Raw genomic sequence first — 12174 nt, forward strand, 5'->3', positions numbered from 1 at the left:
CCAACCGTTTTCGTGTAAAAAAATTAAATTGCCTAGTTAAATTTGGCAATAGCTGATGTGGCTTGGTTCCTTTCTGTTTGACGCGGTCCAATTCTAAAAAAAACATTAATAAATTTCAACTTTTGTGAAATTTATTCGAGCCTTTTGAAATTTCATGAAATTTCACTTTCCATCTCTGTGTATGATGATTCCTTGTTTTGGACTGCTCAGGTGCAGAGCACGTTGTCGCCGTCGACGACGGACGAGAGCGTGACGGCGGAGGCGGAGCGGCTCCTGATCGAGCCTTACACGAGCTCCGCGTCGGGGGACCTGAAGACGACCCACGACGGCGCCACCTCCGGCCCCGGCCCCGGCCCCGGCCCCGGCCCCGGCCCCGGCCCCGGCCCCGGCCCCGGCCCCGGCCCCGGCACCGGGCGCGAGTCCCAGGACCTCAAGGGACACAACAACGGCTACCGCCCGCCCAACGCCTCCATCCCCGGCGTCCAGCCACTCAGCGGACACACCAACTCCGAGGGCTGGCTGTAGCCTCCTTCGCCGAACACCCCACCCCCCTTCTCTACTCTTTTATATGCGCTAATTCTAAGCAGAATCAAATTATTTTTATCCTTTTTATATATTTTCAACTCAACATGTTCAACACTGCCGTGCCGAGGAACAACGCCGCATGAGCCGTCAGACGTTGCCAACTTTCTTTCAATAAAATACGAATTTACTGGAATAATTGGACCGCGTTCAACAGAAACAGTGGAATCACAAGGATGAAAAACGGGAAACAAGGCTAAAAATACACAATTAATGAAACCCGAGACATTTCGACTCAAAACTGAGTCATTTTCAGTCGGAAACAATAAGAATTTTAAAAGAAAGGAGTTCAACAGAAAGGAACCGAGCCACATCAGCTATTGCCAAATTTAATCGGACAATTTAAGTTCATACATGAAAACGGCTGTGCGGAGTTTTGTGCAAATTTCAGTGAATTTTCTCCATAGTGCAAAGCAAAGTCCCCAACATTTTCAAAGGAATCCGCACAAACGTTCTTTCGTGAAAAAGTAAATTGCCCTGTTAAAGGCGATAGCTGATGTGGCTTGGTTCCTTTCTATTGAACGCGGTCCAATTGAGGATATTTTTCCTCAAATTTTTAAACTTTATTATTTGAAATTCAATCGAGAGTATCTGCAAATTTCAAGGAAAAATATGCATAGCTCTCCCCGAAAATGCATCTTTTATCCGGGAAAATTTGGCAACTCTCAAATGTTCATACGGCGTTTTTCCTTAGTACGACAAAACAGTATTTGCGAGTCGCTGCACGCAGGCAAGAATTGGAGTCATAAATAGCTGGAGACTACCCTGCTAAGATCCGTGTCGTCTCCCGCTCGAATGAACATAACTCAATTCCGAGGTTGCCAAATTGACTCTAACAATTAATTTATTCTATAAAGTTGTGCCTATGTAAGTTTTATCAAAAATGTTTCTGATTTTTGCATGAAGTCTGTGGAAAAAACAGTGAAATGTTCGTCAGGAATGCCCAAGATGCTCCTAGTTAAGATGTAATTTGCGAGGGGAAATTTGGCAACATTGAAATATAGTCATGTTCTCTCGTGAGAAAAACGGCGGATTAAGGTGGATCCTCGGCGTTGAAATTGAACTAACTCCCAAACTGGCGACAGCGTTTGCAAAGTGTAATTTGTTTTCTTTTTTTTTTCAAATTCACACCTTATCATTCTAAAACTATGAAATGCTTTCAAAGGGTCATTTTTTGGAATTTTCGGGTCCTCTCTGCGAAAATGATGCAGAATAAAACCGTTTAAGCTGTTCCATAGATATGTCATTTTTACATCATGACTTGCAATGTATACTTAACTTATCACATCGAAAGTTTTGAAAGATATCTAAAGATATGAAAAATTACATTCTGAAGGCACATGCCAGAGTTCAGCCATCAGTATGACATCCTAGTCAGTATGCCGTTAATTTTCGATTAAGGTGTGTCACCTTTGATATTTTTAGTAGCATGTTTAAGGTATGTTTAAGTCCAAAAAGTAAGAGACCATTTTCTCTTGATAAGTCGTTTTATGGTTGGTAGAGGATAGGAGGCTCAGAAAGGGGTCAAGAAGGTGGATCGTCTGATTTTCGTCATGAATGTGTCTTACAAGCTGTCATTGATATTTTACCCACTTTTTCTAAATTTCTTCTACTAATTAAGTTGAACATTATATGAGATTGAGTCCACCGTTTTGTTTGGGTATTGACATTGTAGTTTTAGAATCCATTAAGTTTCCCAGAAGGGCATTTCCTTAAACATGTTCTTCTCTAAGTAAAAATTAATGTTAAGGGAAAATAAAAGTGAAAATTTTATATGAATTAAAAAACAAAAATCAAAATCAACAAAAAGTGAGATCAAGCACTATCACTCTTGAGTTTTGATAAAAAAAAATTAGCAAAGTTTTCTTCAGTCAGGTAAAAAAAGCCAATCAAGACTAACGTCCCTTTCGCATTGTGCGTCATTTGGACTCCAAAAAGTTGCCGTGCCATTGGTGGTAGCGTTGCACCAAAAATATTTTCGCAAAGGAAACGCCTTCATTTTTTTGAGTCTGCAACACAGGCAGCCTTGAAGCAGAATATTTGCATCTCTGCGCCGTGGCAAGAATAAAGCCGAAGCGCTCGCGCCTTCAGATCTTTGCATATCGTCGCCTTCCAGTTGAAGTATCGTAAACTTCATACACCTACAGTTGGGCATAATAAATCGTCATGTATACTTTCAGATTGAAAATGTCAGCCATGGGGCATGTTCATGATCATACCTTTTTCCAGGGCGATTAGAAGCAGTTTATTTCTGATTTGTGATCTCTTTCTCTGAGTTTTAAGGCCTAGGAGTTGCCGTTTTAATTTTAGCTTGATATTTACCTAGAAGATATGAGAAGAAGCTGGTGCATTAGAACTTGAAGAATGCTATATTTTGCAAGGAAATTTCAATCTGACCTCCTCAAGTCCTCACTAGACTTCGTAGACTTTGTCTCAAAAATACAAAAAGTAAACAATACAAGATAGCGCTCACTTTTATGATGTGGTCCAACCAATCACTTTACGTAATCAGTTATTTGACCGTCACAAAGAGCATTTTTTAAGCTTTTATATAAACGTATACGTTAAGATTTAAGATCTTTATAATTTCTTTAAAAATTAACTATGCAGTTTCTACCGGTGAATTTCATGCGAAAAGGAGCTCAACTTATACCGAAGCGAATACAATAATGTCTAAACAATTTCAAGTGCATGATTGTAGGGACTAGATAATTGTTATTCGGCTTCATGCACACAAAATCTTTCATTTGCTTGTTTCTCAAAACAAAGAATTATAACCCATACCGTCATTACGCACTAATAAAAGTTATTCTCTTTTTCTACCGTGGAAAATAGGAGAAATCGTTTCTGATGACCCATGATGCAAACCTATACAGAAGTTCCAAATAACGTCTCGCACAATTTGGGTCGCTCTGCTTACAAAGCTCATCATAATTTCACCGCCGTGCATAACATATTCCCTCTTTTTCGAAATTGTTTTCAATCTAATTCCATTCGAGTGTTACAACTGGGACCTAAACGGACCGCTTTGAAAAGAAAAGAACCAAGCCATATCAATTATTGCCAAATTCAATGGGGCAATTTAATTTTTTACATGAAAACGATTGTGCGGATTCTCGTGCAAATTTCAGTAGACCCTCTCCATAGAGTGAAGCAAATTCCTTAAAAATTTCAAAGGAATCCGCACAAACGTTCTCTCGTAAAAAATTGCGTTGGACGGTTAAAGTTGGCAATAGCTAATGTGGCTTGGTTCCTTTCTGTTAAACGCGGTCCAAATCTGATTCAGCTCGTCCCCTGTAGCTGGCGACCCCCCCCCCCCTCGTGTACGCACAATATAATTAAAAACTTGTAAAATCCGTTCAAATAAAGAGTTTTGGTAGTTGCTCGTGAAAATTTCGATGTCAGGGGTTAATTTCTGTTTTCACGATAAAAATATGTCATGTAGGGTTGCTCCTCTTCCAAAGTAGTACGCCTTCACCACTCGCTCAACTGCTGTATTTAATATGTTCGCGCTCAATATGTTATAATTTTTGTACGTCGAACTAATCTAATGAGACTGACGTACTTATCTAATGAGATCTCTGATGTACTTATCTAATGAGAGCAGGATGATCAAGCTTAGAGAAAATCCGTCGGCAAAGGAACGGTACCAAATGTTTGCAATGCAACGTACGTCTTCAATATGTGTTTGTTAACCTTAAGCAAATTATGTCTTGTCAATGTTCAGATTGAATTAATTTGAAAAATATGTTAACGCTAACATATAAATGCACAGAAATCAACTTTGTTCACGTGACTGTTGTTTTTTGTTAATACTTACTTGGGTATAAAAATTGATCTATTCCGAAAATAGGAAAAAAAATAAAAATAAACTTTGTTTTTACCTTCATACCCTACATGAGCGTCAAGTTGCTGAGTAGTGTCTCTGATAGAAATAACTAACTAACTTTATATGAATGCCAACAACAACACTGTGAGCCACGTCGACAAGAACAAATTAATCATACTGACCTTCCGAAGATCTCTCTGAAAAGGATGTATGCCCTGAAACAAATAAATCCAGGCTCGTCCAAATTCCTAGATGAGCCCTCGCCAAAACTACGCTGGTCCCATAAAACGTACCTTTTCGTTTCCAAAAATGAAATGTCATAACTATTTTAATAATTTTATATTTTCCGTTTACGTATTTCGCTATTCGTTAGGCTTTTGTTCTCGATAAGTTAAACTCATGGTGACTCATTTTCTCATATTAGAAAATGAAAAGGGAATGAAATTAACTCAATGAAACCAGTTAGCTTTATTTTATGAAAACGTTATTTTGAAATATGTGAATTTCAAGGTAACAAAGATAATTTACTTCTTTTCTTACTTGAATTTTTAGTCAAAACGATCACAAATATTCTGTATACAGTTCTTTGTTTTATTTTCCGTTTGCATACAAGAATTGAGTTTTATTTTGTTATTCGCAGTGGTTAAGTATTCGAAACGCACAGAGATTAAGTGATAACGTAAGCGCGTAGTTAAATGTTGATTTGTAAAATTATGTTTTGTTGAGTTTTTAAATAAACTGTGATATTGTTAAAAAAAATCTGATGATCTGTCTTCATTAATTCCATTTTTTTTTTCTTTTTTTTTTTGTAATAAAAAAAATTGTTCTGATTTATAAAGAAGATAACGTTTCTTACCTTAAACGTAAAATGCCACATAAATTCCAACATTGCTTTATTGTCAGTAGGATAAAGATGTCGATTGGGTAAGCTGCCCGTATTGCCATCACAGTTATTGAAGGCTAAATTGACAAAATGAGAGACGCAAGATAAGGGAATGAACCAATGTGTGTTCCTTGCCGGAACTATGCAGAAGCAGCAAAACAGTTGGGAAAAGGAGGAGGTGGTCGTTAATTGGACGTATTTTTGTCAAACGGAACTATGTGCATCACGACGTAATCCCTGTATTGCATATATTCTTATAGGTCTCAGGGCTCATGTCTTAATGCACGTAGTTCCGTTTGGCAGAAATGCGTCCAATTGAGGCTTATTTACCCCGTGATGTAGATCGGTACGATATGGCGTCGATATTCCAGCAAAATCCGAAATTCGAAGTACGAAACACGGACCAATAAGTCCTTTTTTTCCTTAAATGAACTCAAAATGTAATTTAAAACACTTTATACAGAATGATTTTTCCGTAAACGACACCATCTCCTAACTGATGGACTAAGTGATGGACTAAATTTATGCAGTTAGTCCATCATTTTCCCAATTAATCTATAGGAGCCACCTATAGATATAGGGAGTATGGAGCAATCTTATTGGTTGAATAGGATCGCTCCATATTCCCTAAGTCTTCCTTGTCTATCGCTTTGTCCATCAATTTCAAAAATCAGCCCGCAGCATAGTTGAAGGAATTTGGAACTGGAATGCCTTCACTGTAGCAATGCACTGTGAGGGAATACTTGTAAGGCCCTCGTACACGGTCAAATTACGGACAAACGGAGAGGTCACCGATGACCCGAAATCACACCACTAACCAACCAACGGTCTTCAAGGGTGATCGATGACATCTGAGTTTGTTCGTGTTGCAATCGTGTTATAATAAAACCAAGAGTCCATCTGCAATTTCAAGTCGGACAGATGCTTTGCAGTGCCCTACAATTGGATGTATTTCTGCCAAACATAATTATGTGCATTAAGACATGAGCCCTGAGACCCATAAGAATATACGCATAACAGGGCTCACGTCATAATGCACTTAGTTTCGTTTGGCAGAAATATGTCCAATTCGGTCGGTGGGCGCGGACGTTCTATTGAACTTGGAGCAACTATTTAAACTCCCCGGAGATCAAATTGCATACTCAACGAAATGAAGGAGCTTCAAATGATTGCGCTGGTCGACTTTACGGCCGGTGCCTTCTGGTCTGAAATACGATTCGATCCCGATGAACTATTTTGATCACAATTAATAAATGGTTTTGTCTTTGCAAGCGATACAGCGTAAAGCACGTCATTCCACCGGTCCTCAGAGCGAAGACATCAGTGTTTTTTCACAGTCTAGCTGTGAAATAACGTTTCGCGCTGGCACACGCCGCGGCTCTCCCGGCAAGCGGGTGGTGACCGATTTTTTGCAGGAAGAGGTCCCAGGGTTCCCACTTCGATATCAGTGGCGAGGCGTGAATGATCGATTATCGATATTTCCCCCCATTTGAAGCTGCAGTGAAGAATCGATTATTGAGATGTTCGTAGCGAATACCCTGTTTATCGTTCCTTTCCCATGGGTTTAAATGGCATATCAATCGATATCGCAAAGCACGCCGCGCCACTGCATAATATGACGAAGTATCTCCGAAGAAGGATCTCTCATTTCAGCGCGACTACTTTTTTCCCGTGCTGCTTTAATTTCGCACCGCCCGTCAGGTCTGAGCTGGCTGCTGGCTCCCCATGGGACGAAATACTAGACTGTCCCTTGGGCTGCGCCATTCATAGACGCAATCACTAATGAAAAATCCTAAGGGAGGGCAGCTCTGACATCCGAGAGGAGGAGGGAGTTGGGAGGAGGAGAGGTGCGCGGGTAGGGATGGCTGAGTGTCAGGTTTACCATCATAAACCACGTATCCTCTCACGATTTCTAATGAGAGTTACGATGTTTATTTCTTATCAAGGAATCCCACGCGTCGGAGGAAGTGGCTACCTCGGATATATAGTAAGATATCGTTAAACTCTGCCTTGCAGGGTAAGAACCATTTAATTCCGGACGGAAACTTCATGCACATAAGCTTTTTTTACCGGTGCGGTATCTCACCAAACTTACAGATTCCGAAGTTGCCATTCAATGATGATAATTTGAGCTTTTACATTTGTTCTTAATGGCTTTCTCAGCGGATTACTGACTTTCAGCCCCCGCGGCAAAAATGCGTTTGCGTGAGGAAGACCGCAACGTTGTCTAACTTCTGAATGTCTTCACGTAAATTATACAAAATAGGAGATAATTTTATCCAAGCAAATGCAACTGATACTCGCAGTGTTGTCGAATGGACAAAAATTCACCGTCTTTCCGCTGTATCAAAGGATATTTCTCCATCGGGGTTGCAACTCAGATTTCGAGAGACCTCTCTATTTCATGACTCCATGGGACCGTTCGTCCGACCTTCCTCTCTCAGCTTTCAATTCCCCACCAGAGCCTGCCCTGAGCTTACAATTCGTCTCCGCCGCAAACGTGCCCTCTGAATTAGCGCACCCCCATCGGTTTCAACATCCGCGCACACTGCCCCTGCAACGCCTCCGCATTTCCCACGGCTCAAAATTCGCCGAAAGAAAACACCTCGGGCAAACAGGTTTTATTGCATTTTTCAGAATCCGACCGGGATATTGAGTTTGCTGTTAAGATGAGAAATTGTTTGATGTGCTTTTGTTGCCTTATTCTAATCATCATCGTCTCAGTGATTCCTGGCAATATTGGACGATCTGTCGCTACTGAAGATGACGGTGAGCATGACTTAAAAATAATGAATAAATGGTGTTTATTATGAATAAGCCAAATCGTTCTCTTTTATTTATTTATTTATTTTATTTTTTTTTTTTTTAAGTTAATTGTCAAAGCCAATTAATCGTATAGAACTTTTTGGAGGAATCCAGTTATTTTCATTCTTTACATGACATAAGCAAACATAACAGCCCAACAGCCATTTTAAGTGTCAGAAAATTGATTATAATACCAAATGCCAGACATGAGAATGCAGAATCCTTCTAACTAACTTTTACACTTCTAACTTTTAAACTAATTACAAATTGCGATAGGACTGATTGTGATTGAGTCGCCAGACAGTTTTTTTCGCCACTTAGCATTGGAGAAAATATGTTGCCCGGTTTTTGGCTCTGAACCACTGCGTTTTAAAACCAAATATTTGATTTGGATAACTCTGTTACTCGTACCATGTAATTTAAGTATTCTAGAATACCGTCCAATTGCTGTTCATTTCGTTTAACGGTTAAATGAGTTACTACCACCGTTATTTAGTCGAGAGTCTATTTTTTATTAAAATGTATGTACCAATTTTCTTCGGCTCCTCCTTTGCCGCAGGAGCTTATCGGCAGGATCGCTATCAGTTATGGCTGGGTGTCGCAGAGCGCACGGAAGCGTTATGAGAGCGGAATGTTTGTAATAGTAGTATGTATCCATTGTCTTTCACGATTTAATAATATAATCGTGAGCTTTCTAGCCCTTTACATTCTGGGTACAAACTGGAGATCCAGCCGACTGATTTCCATGATTTTCGACGGTCAAAAATTAATATTCTTCAAATGATCTTGCTCTTTTCCCATTTTCGGAATATGACACATGTTTTTTATCATTCCGCAATATGTGATGATTCATCTATTTTCCCGTTTAAATAATGTGTAACAGCCTCCTATATGCGCCAAAATTGTATTATTACAATCAAGGGTCATCTCTTTCGATAGAGCACAAATAATTCAAGTTTAATAAAATTAATAAAACTTTACGATAAGAAAAGTGTTTGAACGTTCAACAAAGCAACGTTCAGCAGTGATCGGAAGCAATACGATAAAACTTCTTTGAACATAAAAGTAAAGTACTTTTTTTTATCAAAGAAGTTATATGCATTTCATATGTGAGTTTGAAAATCGTAAAATTATCACTTCTCAACGTGCAAACTCATTTCGTAGGATATCGATACGATGAACATTCGATAAATAATTCTGAAGAAAAACAAAAATTGAAATTGCAAGTGCTTAAGCTCTGCATCCACCATTGTCTTACAACTATTTTATAAATTCATGATCTTTACATTGAAGTTACAGAATTTTATTCCGAGGCATTTTATTATTTATGTTACAGACGGTAATCTGGCGGACAATAACTATCCAGATTTTGATCTAGAAAAACTCTTCCGTCCGGCCCAAAAGTAAGTAGAACTAGATCATATATGTTGTTTCGATTGTGGATATAAAGGTTCAATCCTGAATTGAATGCAGATTGACACACACTTAAGCAACAACAAGGAAACATTTCCATAGAGTCATCGTTCTGGAAAGTCGATACTTAAAAGAATATCCAAGGCTAGATTTTTAGTTCTTAATTGCATCCAGTTATTGCTCCCAACCCCCAGCCCCTCAACAGTGTGTACATTTATTTCTCCTTGCAATATTGAAGAGGAATTACGTGACTTTTTCTCTAGTTTAGAGCTCTTCCAGTGGCCCATTTAGTCAAAAATGTGTGTTCTCACTATCAATTTTCAGTCATGAGACATTAATATTTGAAGAATCGCACATAAAACATGTCATGATAAGAACCAGATTTTTTTACCTCCTCCCAAGTTTCGTGACGCACCCTTAGTGCAGACCCATCCTCTTTCACATCATACGTATAACAATCCTTTTTGCCCTCCCTCCCATACCCAAAAATCGCTACTTAACTTTTGTCGTTTTTCCCCTCTTTTTCACTTATGAAAAGAACAAAAAACGGTAAAAATAAATTAATAAAACGGAGAAATAACAAGTGATCCTCATATTTTTTCATTCCAAATTCAGAGAAAATTGTAATCAAAAGAGAAGTTATAAAACAATTGAAAAAAATATTAAAATAAATAACCGAAGAAATTTTTAAAAAAGTAACAACATACAGAGTTAAGCGTAATGTAACGAAGATCTGCACCATCTCCTTCCCCTACAACGCACCTATGACGGAGGTTCAGACCCATACCTAGAACATTGTATATTTGGACTGTATTTTGCAATTTGGAACAATAAATTCTGGCTCTTCTGGAAAAACACTTATGTGCATAGGGCAAGTAATGGCTTATACGTCGTTTTTAAACCGGGCTAGAATTTATAGTTCCAAATTGAAAAATGTAATCCATTTTATGTACGATTCCATTAGACCCTTGAAACCGTTCCACACTCTGCCGTCCGCAGCAAAAACGCCGTAACTCCATTAAAAATCTGCATTTTTTGTCTACACATACTGCTCTAATACAAGACAATCTGAACGCGACGAGGCTTCATTTTTTTAATTTTGAGTTCCTAATGGTATGCCAAAATTGACTCCAAAAAATGAAAGATGAATATTCGCCAGTTTTCTCGTATGTATAATAGTGTTTTGTCAGGAAAAAATCGGCAAAATCTCTAATGGAATAAAATCAAGTCAACACATATTTTTTTAAAAATGAAGTGGGTTACGTTTAAATTGATTTAATGGAATAACTAGATAATCAAAGTTTTAAAGTTAAGTTTTTTACAGAAGTAAAAAATTTACAATTAATTTCGGCTTAATAATTAACGTCTTCGTGCCTTCGTACAAATTTAGTTAGAACCAAAGAGAGGTATATTATTGTTAAGAATGAAAATTAATTGTTTTCTGACTAAATAAGCAGGCTGCTGCATTTTTACTTTGGACGCCACACAGTGGATCGAGTCAATCAGAGAAGTCGGACATGAAATTTTTTACTAAAAGTGCAAATTTTGATGTTGATCCCGTCAACTTTTCAATTTAAAGGGGTGCCTCTTTGAGTAAACTTCATGAGAAAACCAATGGGAGCACCTTTAAAACATCAAAGTTTGTAAGAACGGAATTGTAAGCTTTTAAAGTTTCTAAATTTTGTCCGATTCCTCCCATTGACTCGATCCACCGTGCGGCAGCACTACACAGAAAAAAATGGATGGTGTTGACGACAGAACCCTCTGTTCAGAGGGCTCCTGCAGCTTCTTTGTTACACTTACAGATTTTTCCTGTTGTGAGAACAGAACTTCGGTCGTGGGAACAGAGTGCTCTGTCCTCATAACGGAAGCTTATGTGACTGTTACAAAAGAAGTGCGGGAGCCCTGTGAACAGAACTATTTTTTTCAGTGTATCACCAGTGGAAATGTCACGCTTGTTGCATGCATCCTATTTGCAGGCGAGACTGCGTGAGGCGCGGCGGAAGTTGCACGACGAACCCGGGCGGCTGCTGCCGGGAGGACTCCTGCAAGTGCAACGTCTGGGGTGCCAACTGCCGCTGTTACAGCCAGGCCCTCTACCAAAAGTGGATATGAGCTCATGCGCCCGGAAAACACCACTAGAATGGACTTTTTTTTACACACCTCTCGACTAATTTGAATGGTCTAATTCTAATAAATACACCACATTCTCATAAAGTTCTATTTTCCTTTTTTTTCGCATTTTAAAACTGATAAAGCTGACCTCCTTCTCTCCCCCCCCCCCCCCGAAGGTTCTGACTCAAATTTGACATTTAAATTTCCTCAGAAAAACTGGACTGCGTTTTGCAATAAGGAACCGTTATTTCTGACTCATTTTAGGAACAACATATGGACCGCGTTAAACAGAAAGGAACCAAGCCACATCAGCTATTGCCAAATTTCCCTGGGCAATTTAATTTTTTACGAGAGAACGTTTGTGCGCATTCCTTTGAAAATTTCATGGAATTTGCTTTGCACTATGTAGAAAATTCACTGAAATCTGCACAACAATCCGCACAGCCGTTTTCATATAAAGAATTAAATTCTCCGATTGAGTTTGGCAATTACTGATGTGACTTGGTTCCTTTCTGCTTAACGCAGCCCATACGAGGGCTGTCCCAAA

At 38.9% G+C, this 12174-nt stretch overlaps 2 protein-coding genes across 6 annotated transcripts in view; both read left to right on the top strand.

Moving 5' to 3' along the window:
- The window catches only part of Trpgamma (Transient receptor potential cation channel gamma), a 242877-nt gene extending 237707 nt beyond the window's left edge, over positions 1 to 5170 (top strand). For all 5 annotated transcript variants that reach the window (XM_072301540.1, XM_072301541.1, XM_019050824.2 and 2 more), the window contains one exon: positions 211 to 5170. In XM_072301540.1, the coding sequence (XP_072157641.1) occupies positions 211 to 525 (315 nt within the window). In that variant the 3' untranslated portion in view covers positions 526 to 5170. The remainder of the gene's footprint in view (positions 1 to 210) is intronic.
- A 2554-nt stretch (positions 5171 to 7724) lies between these two features.
- On the top strand, positions 7725 to 11729 carry LOC109036525 (uncharacterized). Its single transcript, XM_019050807.2, has 3 exons — positions 7725 to 8063; positions 9436 to 9502; positions 11492 to 11729. The coding sequence occupies exons 1-3, from the start codon at positions 7964 to 7966 to the stop codon at positions 11625 to 11627; spliced, it is 303 nt and encodes a 100-aa protein (XP_018906352.1). The 5' UTR covers positions 7725 to 7963; the 3' UTR covers positions 11628 to 11729.
- The last annotated feature ends 445 nt before the right edge of the window (positions 11730 to 12174 follow it).

The sequence above is a fragment of the Bemisia tabaci genome, chromosome 6 (assembly GCF_918797505.1).
Source record: "Bemisia tabaci chromosome 6, PGI_BMITA_v3".
NCBI lineage: Eukaryota > Metazoa > Arthropoda > Insecta > Hemiptera > Aleyrodidae > Bemisia > Bemisia tabaci.

What these genes read in the sequence shown, in the direction of transcription:
- LOC109036525 (XM_019050807.2), top strand. Translation starts at nt 7,964, where the DNA reads ATGAGAAATTGTTTGATGTGCTTTTGTTGCCTTATTCTAATCATCATC. An exon ending in TGTCGCTACTGAAGATGACG is followed by an intron (nt 8,064 to 9,435) that starts GTGAGCATGACT and finishes TTTATGTTACAG; the next exon opens with ACGGTAATCTGGCGGACAAT. An exon ending in CTCTTCCGTCCGGCCCAAAA is followed by an intron (nt 9,503 to 11,491) that starts GTAAGTAGAACT and finishes TCCTATTTGCAG; the next exon opens with GCGAGACTGCGTGAGGCGCG.